Raw genomic sequence first — 21,054 nt, forward strand, 5'->3', positions numbered from 1 at the left:
ATTAACATGTAAGAGACAGACAGACAACACCAGCAGTAGGTATTCTGCTCTAACAATGTGATGTGCAAAGCCGCAGAGCGGATAATTACACTGTAACAGCAATCTTGCCCAAGGCCTAGTAGATTCACATCTCAGATACAGGATGCTGAAAGGAAATTGCTTCTAAATGACAACTACTATAAAACCAGATCTCAGTAAAGAAATAAAAAGCTTTTAATAAAAGAAAAGAAAAAAAAACCAGGAATCTCTTTGGCCCTAACGATCTATGAGAATTACCCCTTATTGAGGGCTCTTGAAGAACAATCATAATAATAGCACATCACTCAACAGACTCTTGTAAAACTGTAATCTCCATCTTGCCACACCTCATAGTGGGGGGGTATTATTTTTTTTTTTTCCAAGAAAAGCCACACAAGTTCCACTAAGGGATATTTAATATTGAGGCAAAGAGGCTTGTTTCAATGCTTGTGATTAGCTGAAAGGCAATCTATTGTATTTTAATGTTTATTGCTTTGTTATACCAACCCTTGCCTGAGTATTTTTTTCTGGAAATGTTTGCATTTAGGCTTTGCTGACATCTCTGCATTCATGGCGGCCCATGTTTGCATGGGCACAGCAGCCTAGTCACTTGATTGGGCTGCTGTACCTGCAGGAAAAACACAGAAAAATGGTTCCTGCGCCTTTTTAAAACTGCATTTGCAGGAAAAACTCCTGGTGCTTTCACAAGCACCTGCACAAGTGTGTTTACATTTTTATATTTCTCTTGGGTCACATTTACATGCATTTAGCTATAGAAACCTGGGCTAAATTATCATGGAAAGCACAAAAATTGGATTTTTGACTTACCGTAAAATCCATTTCACTGATGTTCATTGACGAACACAGCTCCTGATCCTCATAACCATTGGGTTATACTGCCTCCTACAGGAGTAGGACATTAGGCAGGAAAAAAAAGTCTGGCTAGGCCTATGGGCAGTCCCAGGGGGAATACTCCCTCTCCCAGCTATAGGTACGAGGTTTTGTTACAAGCAGTGTCAGAAGAATTACAATTTCACAGAGGGGTGGGTGCTGTGTTCGTCAATGAACATCAGAGAAATAGATTTAACGGTAAGTCAAAAATCCCATTTTCTCTTTCGTTCATTGATGGATACAGCTCCTGATCTTCCTAACCATTGGGACGTCCCAAAGGAGTGTTAAACATGAGGGGTGGGAACAGCATAAAAATCCCAAGGCGAAGAAGTAGCCGATCAGGCAACAGGAGCTCAACCAAAACTATTGGAGCTTACCTGAAAAAAACAATACACCCTCAAAGAGGACCAGGTCCTCTAAACAGCAGCCTGCAAAACCTTGTGGCCAAAGGAAGCATCCGCAGATGCCAACACATCCACTTTATTTAACTTTGTGAAAGTGTGCACCGACAACCTGGTGGCCGCCTTGCAAACCTGGGTCCTTGACGCCAGATGACGGAAGGCCGCGGAGGCACTTAGCACCCGAATAGAGTGTGCCTTGACAGGGAAAGGAGGAACCTGTACCCTGATGGAATAGGCCTGAATCACTGTCTGTCTGATCCATCTGGAAATGGTCGCAGAGGAAGCGGACATCCCTTTCCGAGGCCCATCCATGAGCACAAATAGTGGGTCTGACTTCCTAAAAAAAACTCTGCAGCTGACAGGTACACCCTAATTGCCCAGACCACATCCAATGCATGCGAGGCAATTTACTTTGGATGTTTTGGCCTGGGACACAGGGAAGGCAACACAATGTCTTCATTCAAATGAAAATCAGAGATAACCTTTGGAAGGAGCAACGGACAGGGACGAAGAGCCACCTTACCTTTGTGAACCACCAAGTAAGATGAACAGGATAAGGCACCCAATTCCGACACCCTGTGAGCCACAAACCTCTGCACCTTTCTGTTGAGCCGAGACGCCAACAGATCCACCTCAGGGATGCCCCACCAGAGACACAACTGATAAAACACCTCCGGATGAAAGGACCACTCCACTTGGTCCAACGCCTGCCAATGGAGGTAATCCGCCTGCCAGTTTTCCACCCCGGAAATGTGTACAGCAGAGAGGGCTAGAACCACCCGTTCTGCCCACCTTAGAATGCCAGCTAACTCCAGAGCCACCAGGACACTTCTTGTGTCCTCCTGGTGATTGACATAAGCCACGGCCGTGGCATTGTCTGATTGCTCGGAGTTCCAAGACATTGATCGTAGTCTGGACTTTTCCAGCATCCAGATCCCCTGAGCAGAATGCTTGCTGAGGACACCTCCCCAGCCGGACAGGCTGGCATCCCCGGTGACCACTGTCCAATACAAGGGGAGGAAGGATTTGCCCAGCCGAAGCACCGGAGACCGAGCCACCATATCAGGGACTCCTTTATTCTCCGGACTGCGGAGTCTTATCCCATTTGGCCAGAATCTCCCTTTGAAGGGACCTTGTATGGAACTGTGCAAACCGAACTGCCCCAAAGGTAGACACCATCAGGTCCAACACCTGCATGCATGTCTGGCAGGATGACCATCTGCTGGACAGCAGGAGACAAATTGCAGCCTGCAATTTTTGGAGTTTGTCCAGAGAAAGGAGGACCCAGAGTCCAGAGTCAGACCCAGATAGTCCAGCTTTGTGGACAGAAACCAGAGGAGACTTCTGAAAATTCAGAATCCAGCAGAACTCCCTCAGAGTTCCTATGGTGATTTCCAGGTTTTCCACCAGAGCAGTAGGAGACTCCGCTTGCAGAAGGAGGTCATCCAAGTAGCCCAGTATCACGATTACTTTCGTGAAGACCCGAGGAGCAGAGGCAAGACCAAAGGGTAACGCTACAAACTGATAATGTTCCTCTCCAACGGCAAAGTGGAGGAAGCGCTGGTGACCGACACATATTGGAATGTGAAGGTAAGCATCCTTGACGTCTACAGAAGCAAGAAATTCCCCGTGATGTAGGGATGCCACAGTGCGAATGGACTCCATTCTGAACTTCTGCATCCGCACAAAGCAGTTCAGTGCCTTGAGGTCCAGGATTGGACGCACCTTGCCTTCCTTCCTGGGAACTGTAAACAGGTTTGAGTAAAAACCCTGAAAACATTTCGAAGTCAGAACTGGGACAATCACCCTTCGAAGTAACGGGTCTTGTACCGCCCCAAACAGACCATGTAAGCAGTCTGGGGACAGGCGCAGGTTGGAAGGAAAGAACCTTGCTGGGGGACAAGAGCGAAACTCGACTTGGTGGACCCAATAAATTGGTGGACCCACTTGTCTTGTACCAAGGAAGTCCATGGGCCCGGAAACCAGCGAAGACATCCCCCCACCCCCGAAAATGGATGAGAGCACACCTTCATGCTGAAGGAGCCTTGTCCGTGGGTCTGGAGAAATCTGCTCTTGGCTTGCCAGACCAGGTTTGTTTGGATCCTCCAGAAGAGGCCCTGAAAGGCTGTGAGCCCTTGTCAAGCGACCCTGAGGGATGAAAAAACTTATTATAGCTGAGAAGGAGGGCCCACGTTTATGACAAGGGTCCTTGCCCTTAGTAGCCTGCGGAAGAAAGGTACTCTTCCCCCGTGAGACCTTTAATGACGTTATTCAGGGTAGCTCCAAATAGGCAATCCCCACGAGGGGAGATCAGTCAGGTCTTTTTAGAAGTCTGATACGCAGACCAGCATTTAAGCCAAAAGACACGCCGAAGGACCACTGCCAAAACAGAGAGCCAAGGCCACTAGAGGAGCTCTTGCTGGAGGCTCTAATTCAAGAAAGCAAAGCCCTGCCACTACCAAGATGACCACCTCCATGCAGGAACACAGTCATGGAAAGTCAATAACAGGGAAAAGGTCAGCTACTATTTTTTATTATTATTAGTATTGCAAAAAACAACAGGAGTGGAGAGAAAAGTACTATAAAGCAATACCTGAAAATTTGGACCGGAGATAAACACTGGGTTCAACACGAGTTCTGTCTGTATCATCCTGTGTTCCTTGTGTGACTGTCAAACACAAATAAAAAATTTTTGTAACAACTGATAGATAATATGAAAATCAAAAATTGTTCATATAGACATTTAATAACAAGCCCAGGATCTCTGATGGCAGCAGGTCAATATATTTATGGACACATTTGCACTTGGTCTACAAATCTCTATTATTTAAGTGTTTAGTTTTTCACATTTTAAATGCTTACTCCTCCATGTTTCCAGAGTTTTATATAATAAAGAAATTTGAAGATTACGTACTAGAAGGAGAGGTTTTTATTCCACGTAAAATTATCCTCCATCCTTCAAATGAATTAAACTCTCTTGAAGCTGTGCCTAATAAAAGGCAGGTGGAGGCTCTCCCTGCAGGTGATTGTTCCCTAATACTGACCTTGTTTTGTACAGTCTCTTTATGGAAGTGACCATCTTGGTAGTGGCATACAGCTTTGCTTCCTCAAGTTAGAGCCTCCAGCAAGGAGAACAGTAATCATCACAGAAGTGACATTTCTAGATCTTAAGCCCCGTACACACGTACCGATGGTCGGCTTACAAATGTTCCTCTTTTCTCCCCGGGATGTCGGTGTCTGCTGAAAAGTGCAAAGACAGCACAAGGACAGCACAAGAATTTTGTCCGCCGACTGCAGAAGTGATGTCATGTAATGGTTAACTTTCCCTGTGTTTTCTATTTTCTGAGCATGCCCAGTCTTGCAAATCTGCGGTCTGTCGGCCGAATTGTGTACTGACAGGCGAACAATCGTCCGTTCTGGTGTCGGCATACAAATATTTTCATGTTTGCACGAAAGACTTTTGTCCGCGGATTGTGCGCAGACATCTGTCGGAGGCACCATACTAACACGCGTACAATCGGCAGATCCTTCGTCCACCGACGTTTGTATGCCGACGATCGGTACGTGTGTACGGGCCTTTACTCCTAATCTAATGAGACTAGCAGTCAAAGGTAACAAAGCTCTCACACTGCAGATATACAGCTATAGGAATGTGGATACAGGAGTGCCTATGCACCCACCAACATGCCAGGAAGTGCACTGTTTATTTTCTAGTGGAATTTGAGATAAAATAAATTTCTTTTTCACAGTACTGCTAAGGCACCAAAAATGTTTTAATTATTCCCTATGACATAGCAAAAATGTTTAAACTGAAACTTTAAAAATGAAAACCACCTCTTCTGATTTAGAGTTAGGACTGCAGATAATACCGGGGGAACGTGAAGTGGCTCTGGAGCTTATGCATGTATTTGCAAATGTGTGCAAACTAAACCCCTGTTTTTAACACATACTGTTAGACAGGATAATTTGGTTGGTTGCAGACTGGTCAGTAAGTTGAGCTGGGAATTTTCTTTGGTTTTGTTTGACATACGTTGCCCTTCCATGTGCTCCTTGCTGCAAAGGCAGTTATAGGTGGGGGCAATGGCCATTTGTTTGTACTGTTGGGATATTGGTGTGGTGACGCGCTTGACACCTTTGCCGCCATTGTGCTTAATGCTTAATGCAGTGCCTTTAAGGAGGGGTGGGTTCTTTCCAGGCTCACCTGCCCTTTGCCCATCCATTATATCTACTATGGAGGCTCTCAAAATTTAGAATTAGGACTGCAGATAATACTGGGGTGCTGTAAAGAGGCTCTTCAGCTTACACATGTACAGTAATTGCAAATGTGTGCCAACTAAACCCATTTTTAGCGCATACTGTTAGACAGGATAATTTGGTTGGTTGCAGGCTGATCAGTAAGCTGAGCTGGAAATTTTCTTTGACTCGCCTGATTTTATCATCAAGATCAATAACACAACTATCAGCCCCTCTAAAAAGTCCATCCGTGAGGCGGTGCTATTCAAAAAACACACTTGGACATCCCCAGACACAGTCAGACTTATTGCATTTAATAAACAGCAAGGCCATGTCCAAGAGATCCTCCAGAAACATTGGTATCTTCTGACCAATGATTCTGTTTTGAAAAAATACATCAGGGACAATCCAGAGATAACATATCGGAGAGCTAGATCAGTAAAAGATAAAGTGACTGAAAGTAATTTTGTAGATACTTTAGAATCAAATGGCAGCAGATTAGGGGCACCTGGAAATGTGGGCCCTGTGAATTTTGTCCGTGGATATTTGAAAATTAAACACTATCTTCCAAATGGAAAACTCCACACGGTACCTCATTATGTTGACTGTCAGACTATAGGGATTGTGTATATAATGTTCTACAATTGCGGGGCATTTTATATAGGTAAGAACAAACACCAATTTTGGCGAAGAATGAAGGACCACATATACTATGGCAAAAGCAATAAATTAGCTACTCCTATTGGCCGAAATATTGCGTTGATCCATAAACAGGACACGAGTGTTATTAAATACGTGGCGTTAGAATGCATTTTGCCGAACCCAAGAGGTGGGGATTTTAGACAAAGATTCTCCAACAAGAAGCAAGATGGAGCTTTATGCTACAAGCCAATACGGCACTCCATCAGGCCATTAGCTTTAAACCCTACTTATAGGCTCATTTACATGTTACACTGGGTACTTTTTGTGGTCCTTCATTCTTCCAATTCCATTTTTCTCTTTAGAAGTCCTTTTCTTTATCTATTGGGCTTGATAAATCTTGGCTGACTTCTCCTAGTTACATTATAAAGTTACTAGTATAGTCTGCCTTACAAGAAATCACTGTTATGTATTTATATTCCAGGAACATTGCTGTCGATTTGTATACCCCATGGTTGGTATTGAGATGCTTTCTCCTATATCCGAGATATGTTATTTCGATTTTTTAAATGTTTGGAAGTGTAGTTGACTTGTGCTGTAATCCCTGGGATGGATTTCTGGCTTCAGTGGACCAGCCGATCCTGCTTGGTTGCTGTCTCTTGGGCGGGTATATGCATTCTGGATGGCTGTTTTTCTGCCTTGGGTGGTTTGTTCCTCCCTTTTCTCTCTGCCCTCCCCTGGTTGGTCATCTTTTACTAGGGCAAGGTGGGGCTTTCTCCTGATTGGGAGACAGGAACAAGGGGAGAACTCAGTCACGCTGAGCACCATTTTGAGCATGCGCGGTGGGTGTAACGCACGTGACGTTGTGATGGCACAATCCGGACGTTCCAGGTACACGCGCGCCACCATGGGGACATAAAAGGATCCCCCAGAAGAGCTCTATCCTTCTGTATGAACGGACAGGGATCTGGCTGTGAGGCAGTAGTATAGAGGTAAGATACCCCAACTGCATTGGACCTGGATTAAGAATGGGGCTATGATGTACAGATGAATGATAGCGCTGATGCTGTGAAACTTTTTGTTTCCAGCTGGGGGATACTTTTCTAGGACATCGGCCAGAGGCTCTATTAAGAAAGGGTGAATATGTGTCCCCATTACCCTGATACAAGGCATTAGGCATTTGATCAACATTTCTTTGCCTTGCACCATCCACAGAAAGAATTAGTGGTCATGTTATACACTCTATTTGATACCTGAAGGGCAGAGATCAAGTTTTTAGAGACAGGAATGAGCCTAACATAATAATAGATAATATAAGAAGGTAAATGTATAGCAGTTACAGGTTCCACTGAAGGGTCTTCTTACAGAATATTCTCTTTTTTTTTTCTCTCCCTTCTATACGGGCTATGGTGATTTTGGGACTTTAAATTACCCGTTTTGCAATGGTGCATCCATAGATGGGATAATTTGTGGTCCCTGTGTCTGGCCAAAAGATATGCATATTATGACCTGCTATGGATCCAGCTGACCTTGCTGTAAGTCTTCTGTTTTTGGGCATTGTCAACTCACTGATATTGATATGAAATATATGTTAATATATAAAAGGAACCGATTAAATTGTATCTATTTGTAACATATATTCACTGTGATTAACAGAATAGGATTTCCTCTTAAATTGGTCTTGAGGAAGCTACGCATTATAGCGAAACGCGTTGAACAGCGGAGGCGACCCAGTACATGAAACACCCCCCCTTTTGGGAACTGACACCAAAGATGTGTGAGCTAGGGAGGTGCTGTCCTAGGGCTTCATCCTATATTTCAATGTTGTCTTAAGGATTTTATTGTACCTTTGTTTTTGGATGTCATGCTAACATCCTGTTTTATTATTACATGTTAAAATAAAATATTTAATACTTTTATACTAGAAGTGTGTTGGTCTCATGCTAATGCCAGTAAAGTCCACCTTTGGCGGAAATGGGTTCTACACCTTTTTGTTTGAATATTACATTTGGGATGTGCCATAGGTAGAGGTCTCTTTATATTTGATTATCAACCCCTCTACTCATGCAAGGGTGCTAGGTATAATCCTAGACTCTGACCTCTCCTTTAGGCCCACATTCAATCACTGACCAAATCTTTCTGCCCTAACCTCCGTAACCTTTCCACAATTCACCCCTTCTTAACCAACGACACCACAAAGCTAAAAAATCCCTTCTCTTCTCTTGAAAATTGCAACTCCTTTCTGGATGGGATACCTTTACACAGCTAGACTCCTCTACCTTACTAATCGATCATTGTCCACCACCTATCTCTGTCTGTCAATTCTTCCACTGGCGTTTGCTTTCCCAACGTATACAATTAAAAAATACAAATGACCTAATCTCAAACTATCACCCAAACCATACCGTTTTCTCCTCCCAAGACTTCCTGCTCTCTAGTTCTCTCATCACCTCCTCCCATGCTTGCCTTCAGGACTTCCCCACAGCCTTTCCCTTCCTCTGGAACTTGCTAACATATTCTGTCCTTCTATTAAAAATTCTCTGCCTGCCTTTAGGTGATCCCTGAAAATGGATCTCTTCAGGAAGTCTTTCCTTTCTCCACCTAAAACTGTACTTCTACCTTCTCCACTACCTGTTGTAAGCTTTCATGAGCAGGATCCTCCACTCTCAAACTGAGTTGTGTTGCAATGGTCTTCCTTTATTTTGTAAAAGTACAATGCAAACTGTTCGTGCTATATAAATTATGTAAAGTAATAATTATATAACAACTTTATAATATCGCATATGCTATAAAGAAATATTTTTAATGTCTTCCATGACAGTGGTTTTATTTATTAACATAACTATAGTCTGTGAGGAAGAGCATACATTATGATGGGAAGGGGTTTAAGGACATGATAAAGGGAACCAGTGGGGAGTAGTGTTATCCTGGTGACAAGGGAAGAGGTAAAGATGTAAAAATGCTGGCGTGTACTAAAAATAGGCAGCTACTTAACTTGACAGATAATGCGCTGCCAACATCTTCCTCCCACTGCGTCCATTTCAAATCTGGCAAACACCTCTGTTTTATTTACTCTGATATGAGGGTTGAAGTCTCCCACTAGGAAATCATTCCAAAAGTGTGAGATACCCACAAAAGACTGCAAAGAGCTGAATATATCTGCTTTATGACAGACACTGACAGTAGGGGAGATTAGCGCCTCTTGCAGGAGTTGGGGTCTGCTCTGTACTATACAGAGAATGTGGCTGGCTAACAGACACCGAGATGGTGCACTAAGCACTGATGTTGCTGCAATGTATATGAGGTAGTGAGAATCTTTAGCACGCTGGAAACTGTAAAGTAGCAACAGATGTCCCAATTAGGTGGATCCCTATCAATAAGCCTTATATTACTTCGATGAAGCCAGCCATACACATAACACTTTGATTATACAGTCTCTTCTGTATTTGTCAAATCTTTGCAATGTGCAGGTTTAGTTGAAACAACTATTCAATTTCTATCTAATCAGGCCCCTGTAATACAAAACAGTTTTTGGTATTGCATAGTACAGCTATGACCCAAGTTTACCCCCCACACTCAAATTCAGTGCTTTTTCAGTGCCGTGAACAGTTTGTCCTGGATCAAAGTCATGAGGTGCCATGGTGTGGGTTGGCCAGCCACCAGCACCATAACAACCAATGACGTTCCAGGACCAGGACACACAGTGTTATTCTTTGCTATAAAGATGGTGGCCAGCCCGCCCGCACCATGCCAATGTGTGACTGATCCAGCCACCAGCATCAGGAAGTCTGCTTCCTTCAAACCCCCACCTCCCATGCTCTGCTATGCTACTGGAGCCAAAAGGTAGGGCTCTGATGTGAAGAGAGGGCTCTGTGATGGGGAGGCTCATGCATAGGGGCAATCCTGATGTAATGGGGCTTTTATGTATAAAAGTGGGCCTCTGATATGAAGGTAGGAGCTTCCACTGTGAAGTATATTTCATCAAGGCAGGTGTGTATTGTCCCCGGCTCATGTGTCCCATTGATAAGTAACATTTACGTTTTTACATTTTAGACTGGGATGCCTCGAGAATTTGCATACTTTTAACCACTTTACCACTAGAGGATTTTGCTGTCTTACGTCTGGGCCACTTTTTGCGATTCGGCGCTGTGCGACTTTAACTGACAATTGCGCGGTCATGCGCGGTCATACCCAAACTAAATTTACGTCCTTTTTTTCCCCACAAACAGAGCTTTCTTTGGTGGTATTTGATCACCTGTGCGATTTTTACTTTTTGCACTATAAACAAAAAAAGAGCGTAAATTTTGAAAAAACAACAATATTTTTCACATTTTTTTATATGAAATTCCCCCCAAAAAATGTAAAAATCAAAATTTTTTTAAATTTTTGGCCAATTTGTTTTCTGCTACCTATGTTTGGTAAAGAAATTCACAATAAGCGTATTTTGATTGGTTTGCGCAAAAGTTATTGCGTTTACTAACAAAGGGAAAGATTTCTGTCATTTTTGGTGGTTTTTTTTAACGCGTAATGGCGGCGATCTGCGATTTTTTTTGGCGGGACTGCGACATTGCGGCGGACAGATCGGACCCTTGACTGACATTTTTGACACTTTTGGGGGTACCAGTGACATTACTGCAGTATTCAGTGCTATATATATATATGCACTGTTACTGTAAAAATGACACTGGCAGGGAAGGGGTTAATTTTATTGGAGAGGGAGGGGTTAATGTATGCCTGGTGCTTACTGACGTGTGTGGGGGGGAGGTGACTATGTGACACAAGGACAGATCCAGGGTTCAGCTATGCTGAACCCTGTAATCTGACCCTGCCTGTCACTTGGGAGATCTCCACACTAGATCCCCGACGATCGGGGAAGAGCAGCGGCGATCACCGCTGCTCCTCCCCTGGCCCGACTCCCGCTGTGACTGAATACAAGTCAAGTTGGAAGTAAAGAAAGCAGCACTGGTTTGCGGAGCAAAAAAAAAAAATCAATATATTCATGTGCAGGGGGACAGAGAAGGCTGGAAAGAGTTTTGTAATCCAGCAGAAGAGAGCACAGACAGGGGAACATTGTCAGCTCATTACAGGAAATTAGGGGGATCAACGGGTATTTTTCTGTACTGGAAGCATTTTAAAAGGCATAAAACATGGGGAAAGGTGAATACAATGCATGTTTTTTTTTGTTTATTTTGTCCAAATCCAGGCACAAAAAAATACCCTCGCAGTGTGGAGTTCAGCTTTAATTGTATGTAACCCTAACAATGAACTTCCCTTTTGTCTGCTGCAAATACCATTAACTGTGTTATGTTGTATCTGTTTACTAAAGCCCCGTACACACGTACCGATTGTAGGCCTTAAATATTCTGCCGCCGACCGATCGGCCGATTGTAGGCTTGTTAGTATGATGCTTCCGACAGCCGACAGCGCATTTTCGGCTGAACAGAATCTGTCGTGCAGACTTTAAAATATTTTTTTGCCGTCACCAGAACCGCCGATTGTTCGCCAGTCAGTACAGATTTCGGCCGACAGACAGCAGATTAGCAAGACTGGGCATGCTCAGAAAATAAAAAAAGACATGGAAAGTTAACCATCACATGACATCACTTCTGCAGTCGGCTGTTGTTGGCCGACAAAATTCGTGTGCAGTCTTTTGCAGTTTTCAACAGACACGACAGCCCGGGGACAAAAGACGGCCGATCGTTCGGCCGACGATCGCTACGTGTGTACGGGGCTTAAGTGGAAAAAGTATCAGTTGATCCTGCCAGAAAACTTGTGAGCTGATAACTTCCTGTGCTTTCTGCCTGTACACAAAGGAGGGGTTATAAAGTTGAGGAGAGCTCTGTGTTTGTAATAAATCAGAAAGTAGGCAGGGTTGACCACAGAAATTGAGAGCTGTGTTGTCATGGCAAAGAGGAAGGTAGGAGCACACTATTTCTGGCACATCAACAGTTATGTTTTTGTACTGTGCATGTTTAAGGGACAAACCTTGGAGAACTGCAAATGTATTGCAGATACGTACTCAATATGTTTCATTTTTTTCATGACATACTATCTAACCTAACCCTTTAAATCTATACCTTAACTTAAACTAATAGTTAACCACTTAAGCCCCAGAAGATTTTACCCCCTTCCTGACCAGGGGGTATTTTGCGATTCGGCACTGCGTGACTTTAACGGACAATTGCGCGGTCGTGCGACGCTGTACCTAAACGAATTTGACGTCCTTTTTTTCCCACAAACAGAGCTTTCTTTTGGTGGTATTTGATCACCTGTGCGATTTTTTGATCACGCGCTATAAACAAAAAAAGAGCGTCAATTTTGCAAAAATAACAATATTTTTCACATTTTTTTATATGAAATTCCACCAAAAAAAAAAGTAAAAATCAAAATTTTTCAAAATTTTCGGCCAATTTGTTTTATGCTACATAGGTTTGGTAAAAAAAAAATCGCAAAAAGCGTTTTGATTGGTTTGCGCAAAAGTTATCGCGTTTACTAACAAAGGGAAAGATTTTTGTCATTTTTGTTGGTTTTTTTTTTTAACGTGTAATGGCGGCGATCTGCGATTTTTTTTGCGGTACTGCAACATTGGGGCGGACAGATCGGACCCTTGACTGACATTTGTGACACTTTTGGGGTTACCAGTGACATTTCTACAGTAATCAGTGCTATACATATGCACTGTTACTGTAAAAATACACTGGTTGTGAAGGGGTTAACTTTATTTGGGAGGGAGGGGCTGTGTGTATCCCTAGGGGCGTGCTTTCTACTGTGATTGGCTGTGGCTTGAGCTGTAAGGACACTGATCAACGGATCTACATACTAGATCCGTTTGATCAGTGTCTTTACAGCGAGGAGAATGACAGGCAGCTTGTTTACACAAGCTGCCTGACATTCTCCCTCTCCCCCGCCGATTGCCGAGTGACCGGCGGACCGGCGGACATCGGGTCCGCTGGTCACACGCGCGGGGGGGGGGTCCGTGACCACGCGGGGGCGCGCGCTCGCTCCCTAGACCCTCACAAGCTAGTGACGTAGTCCTACGTCACTTTGCCTGTGAGGGGCTGACTGCCGACGTAGATCGGCGTTAGGAAGTCGGCAAGTGGTTAAAGTGTTACTAAACCAACAACAGCAAAATCAGTTTGTATATGCAGTAAAGCATGCTTGTTATACTCACAAACATTATAAAGACAATATAAAGCCTGGTACCCACAGGCCGAACATCGGCCGGTTTAACAAAAACCAACCGACATTTGGCCCTTGTGTACACCAGCCTCCAGTCAGCACTGGCAGCCAATGGGTGTGAGCGCTGACCGATGTGTTTTGGTGGGGGGGGGGGGGTAACGACACAGTCCCCCTTGTCAGAAGATCGCTGTACTAACATTGGGTAGTTAGTACAGCAAGCTCCTAATTTTTTTTTTTTTTTTATTCAGCCGGCTGATTTGAACAAGAAAAACCTGATAGTGTGTACTAGGCTTTAGTTTCCATATCACAATAAAGTGGTATTGAGTCAGAACTTAGAACACCCATACTAATTGCACAATACAATCTCCATGCCCACATTTTGACAGGAAAAAAAAATGGAAACCTCATAATATTCAGCTGTCTATCTGACACTACTGGAGCTTTAATTATGTGCACAGAGATTACACCACTCACACCTAATGTCCTCATTAAGAGGTTTATGCTCCTATAAATGTTCAACATCCTCATTATAGCTTCACCTTTATTAGTGTGCTGTGTAGGTCAACCACAGGACAATAGCATTTGTGAAGTGACTCAATGCTGGGCCTGTTCCCATGTGTTATTTGTCAAAACCCTTAATGGCTACAACATTCTAACAATTTTGCCTTTCTATGTGATATTTTAAGAAGTATATACTGAGCCAGTGACTATAGACTAATCGATAACCAAAATTCAAAATTCAAATACATGTACCCATAATAGCACAGGGCCATGGATATGCATTGTAGTGCCTCCTTGTGGCAGGATGTGAAGCCAATTCCCGCACTGAGGCCTACAGTCTAGGTTTTGTGACAGTGAGTTTGAGATCCTTGTAACTATCGCACTTTCAAGTTCATCACTCATCCTGGTCTTCAGGCCATGTAGGAAAACACTCATTCACCCCTCTCTCTCTCTCTCTGTAAACAGCAGTTCTAGGCCTAGTTCGCAGGGCATGCTGCCAAACACTTAAGGCCCATGCGACATGGGGCACAGGTTGGTACACCCAGGGAAACCTTTCTACCTCTGCCAAGTAGGCAGAGCCTCCTCCGGTAGGATACCACTAATTCCTAGACTAGAAATGGCTTTATCTTTACTTCCCCAAGTATAGGCCATTTTGTGTAAGGCGCATATGGTAAAAAAAAAAAAAAAAAAAACCCGTTTCCATTTTTCTTCTTGGCAATAACACATGAAAGTCCAAGGTTATATTTTACAAATCTAAAATATATGGTCATAGCACAAAAGCAAGCTTAAAACATTTTCAGAAACCTCAATCTTCTGAATAAGGGCTACAAGATTGTGGAATTCTCTACCACAAGAGGTGGTTTCTGCAGGTAGTATGGTGGCTTTCAAAAGACTACTAGACGTACATCTCAAGGATCAGAACATTCAGGGGTATGCGAGATGATTACAGCCACACACGCCTACACAGGTTGAACTGGATGGACTATTGTCTTTATTCAACCTCACCTACTATGTAACTATGTAACTAATGTAAGAGGTCTGTTTGAAATGCTTCTATGATCATTGTGAGTTCCCTCACAGGTGCTTCTTTTCTTTCCATCTACAGCAAGCATTTTATTTTTCATGTTTACCATTATCATTGAAAATGAAGGTAAAGGAAAATCCCAAATTTTGGGTTGTCCCCAGAAAAGTAATAGCGGGGAAATTTTCCAATGGGGACACTAGTTCTGGTGACCTGGGGGTCCCCAAGGAATTCCCTTAATTTGCAGGGATTTCCTCTCACTTTCTGTTTGGCTATGGGACAAGAAGTGAAGGGAAATCTAAGGAATCAGACACAGGTGGCGAAAAAAAAAAAATCTGATAAAAATATAACCCTCCGTTACTCTGTCTCTATCCAAAATAAAAATAAAAGTTTTTCCTATAGTTCTACTTTAAAGTAGCCTTACACCTGTAGAAATTAGTTAGAAAATTATCAATTTCAGAACGTTTGTTTTATTATTTAAGAGTGAATGGGGACAAATTGACAATTGGTTTTGACCAGGGTAAAAAAAAAAGGCTCAATAGAAGGGCTAGGATGGAAAATTTTGTTGAATCGATTAGGATTGAACACGTTTCCAATCATTGAATTAGCTCCTGACCATGAAAAATGTAAAGTAGTCACTTGCACATACACTTTTCAAAGTTAATCCTACACACCAAAATCTTTGTGCAAAATTCAGGGCATTGATATGGTACTCAAAACCAAAGGTCATTTGAAATTAGTTGAATCCATGAAGGCACCACTGAATGGTCGGACGAGCGATTTTTATACTCTTTCGAACAAAGTTCCACAGGTGTAAATTTTGGTACTGCTGCTGCAGTGGGTTCTGATGTTCTTCCAACTAATTCTAGAGCCTAAATCCTGCTTAAAATTCAATGTCATAATACAATATAGCAAGTTATTTTTCATTAGTCTTGGTGAAAGGCAAGGCCAATGACACAGAATGTATTAGCCGTCATGGCAATGAATGCACAGAGGTGTGACAGTCCTCATGCTAACTGGTATGTATATATTATTTGTTATAAATGGACGAGGCAGTTCAAGTTCTAAGTTAGTATTTCTCGGGTAATAGTTTCAAGCTGTACGGCACAGCTGTATGGACCCAGACACACATGCTATCGCAGTAATGCTTTGATAGCAGGGGGCCCTTGAGTGTCAGGATATAGAAAAGGCAGCAGTTGCTGGCTGTGAAAACAGTCTGATGCAAACCAGATGGGGGACTGACTTGATGGGCAACACAAAGGAAAACAATTGGCTCATTCACCAAAGTCAGACCACTACCCTAGAGAATAACCAGAAGACAATAAGACAGGCACAACTGATGCAAACAAGCAACGGCCATGTGGCAAAGCTGGAAAATAAATGGATTTCTCCCCACACCAGTGCTATAAATGATCTCTCCTTGATTGCTTCTCATTACAGAGTTTTATTTCAGGTATTGCAGGGGATGTGTGTACACAGCCATATTTAAAAGACAGATAATCAGGAAAAGGCTTGAGTTTCCTTGCTTGTCAGACACGTTTATGGCATCAATAAATTACACCAAAACTATGTATGCAGACTGGACATAGTTTTGTGCTGCAAGTTCTAATGGCACCACCTTTCCAAATCGTAGATGCAGACATCTGGCACATGAAGTTAAAGCAGACCTTCCTAGGAAAACCAAAGATCTGCTTTTTAGGTAGCCCCTGCTTCCAAACATCAATGGCTTTAAAAAGCCATTGCTCAAGAAACTGCTTACTGGATGCTTGTTTGCTGAATTACTTGCATCATTCTGTATCACCCATATCATGTATCATCATTTGCTATTTTTTTCTCTATGAAATACTGTTATCACCTTATATAAACCTTTTTGCATCTCTGTGTTGTTTTTGGCCTTTTTCAGACACCCCCTGTCTACGTGTAGTCACTCAAGCATTAGGTGCATGCAATGGTTCTGGACCGGCTTACTGATAGGGATTAAGGTAGATCATACTTGTGCAATGTGTGGCAGAGAGGAAATAAAGGGGGACTACCCGAAGGACAGTTGTCACTCCATTACAGGAACATGTCAAACTGATTTTTCCTCCATATAAGTAAATTAAAATTCCGGAGTCGCTTAGAAGAAAGTCAACTGCAGGTCAGCATCCCCTATGAGGGAACTCACATTGATCATAGAAGCATTTCAAACCAATTTCTTATTCAAGCTGAATGCATATGAAAGAATTCAGCATTTGCCCATCTACAAAAGTCCAAACACTGATATTGAAGACAAAAGGTTAGGCTTAAAGGATAACTAAACTTTTTTCAGTTTTGGTTAGAGTGGAGAGGGATTAGAACATCTTTCAGATATTATTGCTGCCTGTGCCCCCCCCCCCCCCTTCCATTAAAGAGATACACCCTCTCTATTTGTACTGTTTATCATTACCATTTAAAGTGACCGTAAAAGAAAATCCAATATTTTGGGTTTTCCCCAGAAAAGTAGTAGGAGGGAAATCTTCCAATAGGGACACTAGTTCAATACAGGGATTTCCTCTCACTTCCTGTTTGTCTATGGGACAGCAAATTAAAGGAAATTGCAACAATGGTACCCAGATGGCAAAAAAGTCTGACAGGGGTTAGAACCCTCTCTTATTCTATCCAAAATGAAAAAAAAAAAGTTTTGCCTATAGTTCTACTTTAAAGCGGTAGTAAACCGGCAACGCCATAATCTGCTAGTACAATGCATCCAGAAAGTATTTAGAGCGCTTCACTTCACTTTTCTACATTGTTACGTTACAGCCCTATTACAAAATGGATTAAATTCATTTTCCTCGAAATTCTACAAACAATACCCCAAAATGAAAACGTGAAAGAAGTTTGTGTGAAATCTTCGAAAATGTATTAAAAAAAAAAAAAAAAAACCCATGTACATAAGTATTCGCAGCCTTTGCTCAATACTTTGTTGAAGCACCCTTGGCACCAATTACAGCCTCAATTCTTTTTGAGTATGATGCCACAAGCTTGGCACACTTATTGTTGGGCAGTTTCTCCTATTCTTCTTTGCAGGACCTCTCAACCTTCATCAGGTTGGATGGGGAGCGTCGGTGCACAGCCATTTTCAGATCTCTCTAGAGATTTTCAATCAGATTCAAGTCTGGGCTCTAGCTGGGCCACTCAAGGACATTCACAAAGTTGTCCCATAGCCACTCCTTTGTTATCTTGGCTGTGTGCCTAGGGTCATTGTCTTGTTAAAAGATGAATTCTTATCCCAGTCTGAGGTCCAGAGCGCTCTAGGGCAGGTTTTCATCACTGATGTCTCTGTACATTGCTGCATTCCCCTTTCCCTCGATCCTTACTAGTCTCCCAGTTCCTGACGCTGAAAAATATCCCCACAGCATGATGCTGCCACCACCATGCTTCACTTTAGGGATGGTATTGTCCAGGTGACGAGTTCAATCATTGTTTCATCAGACCAGGGAATTTTTGTTTCTCATGGTCTGAGAGTCCTTCAGGTGCCTTTTGGCAAACTCCAGGCAGGCTGTCATATGCCTTTTACTGAGGAGTGGCTTCCGATTTGCCACTCTATCATACAGGCCTGATTGGTAGAATGCTGCAGAGATGGTTGTTCTTCTGGAATGTTCTACCTGCACAGAGAAACGCTGGAGCTCTGTCAGAGTGACAATAGGGTTCTTGGTCACCTCCCTGACTAAGCACCCCCCCCTCTCCCCCGATCGCTCAGTTTGGCCAGGCGGCCCGCTCTAGGAAGAGACCTGGTGGTTCCAAACTTCTTTCATTTACAGATAGAGGCCACTGTGCTCATTGGGACCTTAAATGCTGCAGAAATTTTTCTGTACCCTTCCCCAGATCTGTGCCTCGATACAATCCTGTCTCAGAAGTCAACAGACAATTCCTTGGACTTCATGGCTTGGTTTGTGCTCTGACATGCCCTGTTAACTGTGGGACCTCAGAGACAGGTGTGTGCCTTTCCAAATCATGACCAATCCACTGAATTTACCACAGGTGTACTCCAATCAATTTTGCAAAAACATCTGAAGGATAATTAGTGGAAACAGGGTGCACCTGAGCTCAATTTTGAGTGTCATGGCAAAGGCTGGGAATACTTATGTACATTATTTTTTCGTTTTTTTTTTTGCAAAGATTTCAAACAAACTTCTTTCACATTGAATCCATTTTGGAATAAGGCTGTAACATAACAAAATGTGGAAAAAGTAAAGCGCTGTGAATACCTTCCGGATGCACTGTATGCATCGCCTACTAGCACATTATGTGACACTTTCCCTAAAATGAAGCCCTCCAGGAACGCGTTGTCACCGCTAAGGACGCTTCCATCTTAACCCAGTCTTCCTTCCGGGTTCGCGGACTCCAAGCATGCTTGCTGGAGCCACCGTTTAGGGCACAGGACTGTGAAGGAATAGCAGGGTATGCTGCTCCTTCAAAACGCATGCGCCAGTGATGTCACTGGCTGCATTAAAAGGAAATATCTCTTAAACGGTGCACTTGTAGGAGATATTTACTGTACCTATAGATAAGCCTTACTATAGGCTTACCAATAGGTAAAAGTCAAGCATGGGAGTTTACTCCCACTTTAATTCACTAAACTATAAGGATTATTTGCTTGCAGCAATACCAGTTAATGAGATTTGGTACTCTGCCACAGTCATCCCTTAGCTATATATTGTCCAGTTATCACCCAGGCACCAGGAATCTAAAGCTGGCCATAGATAATTAGAAATTGAATTCCCCCATCCACCTAATTTGTGTGGATGGAGGAATCTTAACAAATAACAGTGTATGGCCAGTTTTGGGTATGGTTGATGCCAAAATCAGTCGCTAGCTACTCCTAATGGGCCTCACTTAACATAGCCAAAAGAAATTGCCCACACTATCCAAAATCCACCAATAAAAGTTTTCAAAGCCTTGAAAAACTGGATGCTGCCGAATGTCTGAATATGACTGGTTGCTCTGTGTGACTTGTGATGATGGATATATGAGAGTCACCATTTATGTCTTATTTCTAAAGGTTCAGGCTCTTTTTAATCTGATAATCACATTTTGGTAAAGTGCAGGATAGATGTTCAGACCTTATTGGCTACATGCTGGGTCAGTGACATACTAGGAAGAAAAGCCAGAATGGGGATAACAGCCAAGAAAAGTTAATTCTTTAGTATTTAAAAATGTCTGAAAGTTTTTACTGTTCAATAGCAGCTCCATTTGCCTATCACAATGACCAGCCAAAACTGTAGCATATCTAGCCACTCACAGAAAAGGTGTACTGAAGCTTCTTGAATGTAATCTAACTATACTGTAAGCAAATGAAGCAAACTGTTGGAACAATGACTGAACTTTCTAATAGAAGCCTGCAGGGTTATGAAAGGAGGTTACTTATATTTTCAAAGGCAGGAACAAAGCCAGGTGTATTTGCAACATGTCACCATATAGTAAATAATTCAGTGTACTTAGAGAGGATGCTGCTTTGCAAAATTCCAAGCATTACTTTGATGCAGCCAGTAAATGCATTACAAATTGGATCCAGTACAAGCACTTTAAAGGTGTGCAGTGTAAAACAAACGCATTGTAATTTGCGCAGTGTCACCTTTCATTCTGGAATTCACACTTACCTAAAAAATACTGACCTCACTTCCACCATTTGACTAGCAAGTGACAAACCGCACTTCCTGGAAAAACTTAAAATTTAACAAGCTATACAATTCACAACTCACAAGCTTGTGATTCTGCTCAGCAGAGAACATGTCACATACACAGCAAGCTATGAAACCATGTCTGGACAAGGACAGCTTAGAACTGTTACAGCTTTACATTTTCATCTCTCTTTACCCTTCTATACAGCATGAAGTTGTCATTGTTCAGGCAGAGCAATCAAATCTCCTACCCAATACAACACATGAATGGAAAATCTGACTGCATTTGTTTGTATCTGCAGCCAATGTACAATTCATTTTATTGTCCCCGAGTGTTTCAGTTGTTTAGTATAAGTGGAAAATGTGGGATTGCTTTTACTGATCATAAATATACAAATTGTGTTGCGCCAATACATGTACAATTGGAGTGTGAAACCAAAAAATGTAAATAATAACACTCAATTATTAGAAATATCACTAAATAAAAAGCAGTGAAAAATCTCTCATAAATAACATATGAAAAAGTTCAATA

General features: G+C 42.5%; 1 protein-coding gene across 1 annotated transcript in view; it reads right to left on the minus strand.

Moving 5' to 3' along the window:
• KIAA0586 overlaps window positions 1–21,054 on the minus strand; it is a 229,590-nt gene that overhangs the window by 35,099 nt on the left and 173,437 nt on the right. The window contains exon 31 of the mRNA XM_082274968.1: window positions 3,904–3,978. Within this exon, the coding sequence (XP_082131094.1) occupies window positions 3,904–3,978 (75 nt within the window). The remainder of the gene's footprint in view (window positions 1–3,903; window positions 3,979–21,054) is intronic.

This window comes from Pelophylax lessonae (genome assembly GCF_965119305.1).
Source record: "Pelophylax lessonae genome assembly, chromosome: 13".
In the NCBI taxonomy this organism is placed as follows: domain Eukaryota; kingdom Metazoa; phylum Chordata; class Amphibia; order Anura; family Ranidae; genus Pelophylax; species Pelophylax lessonae.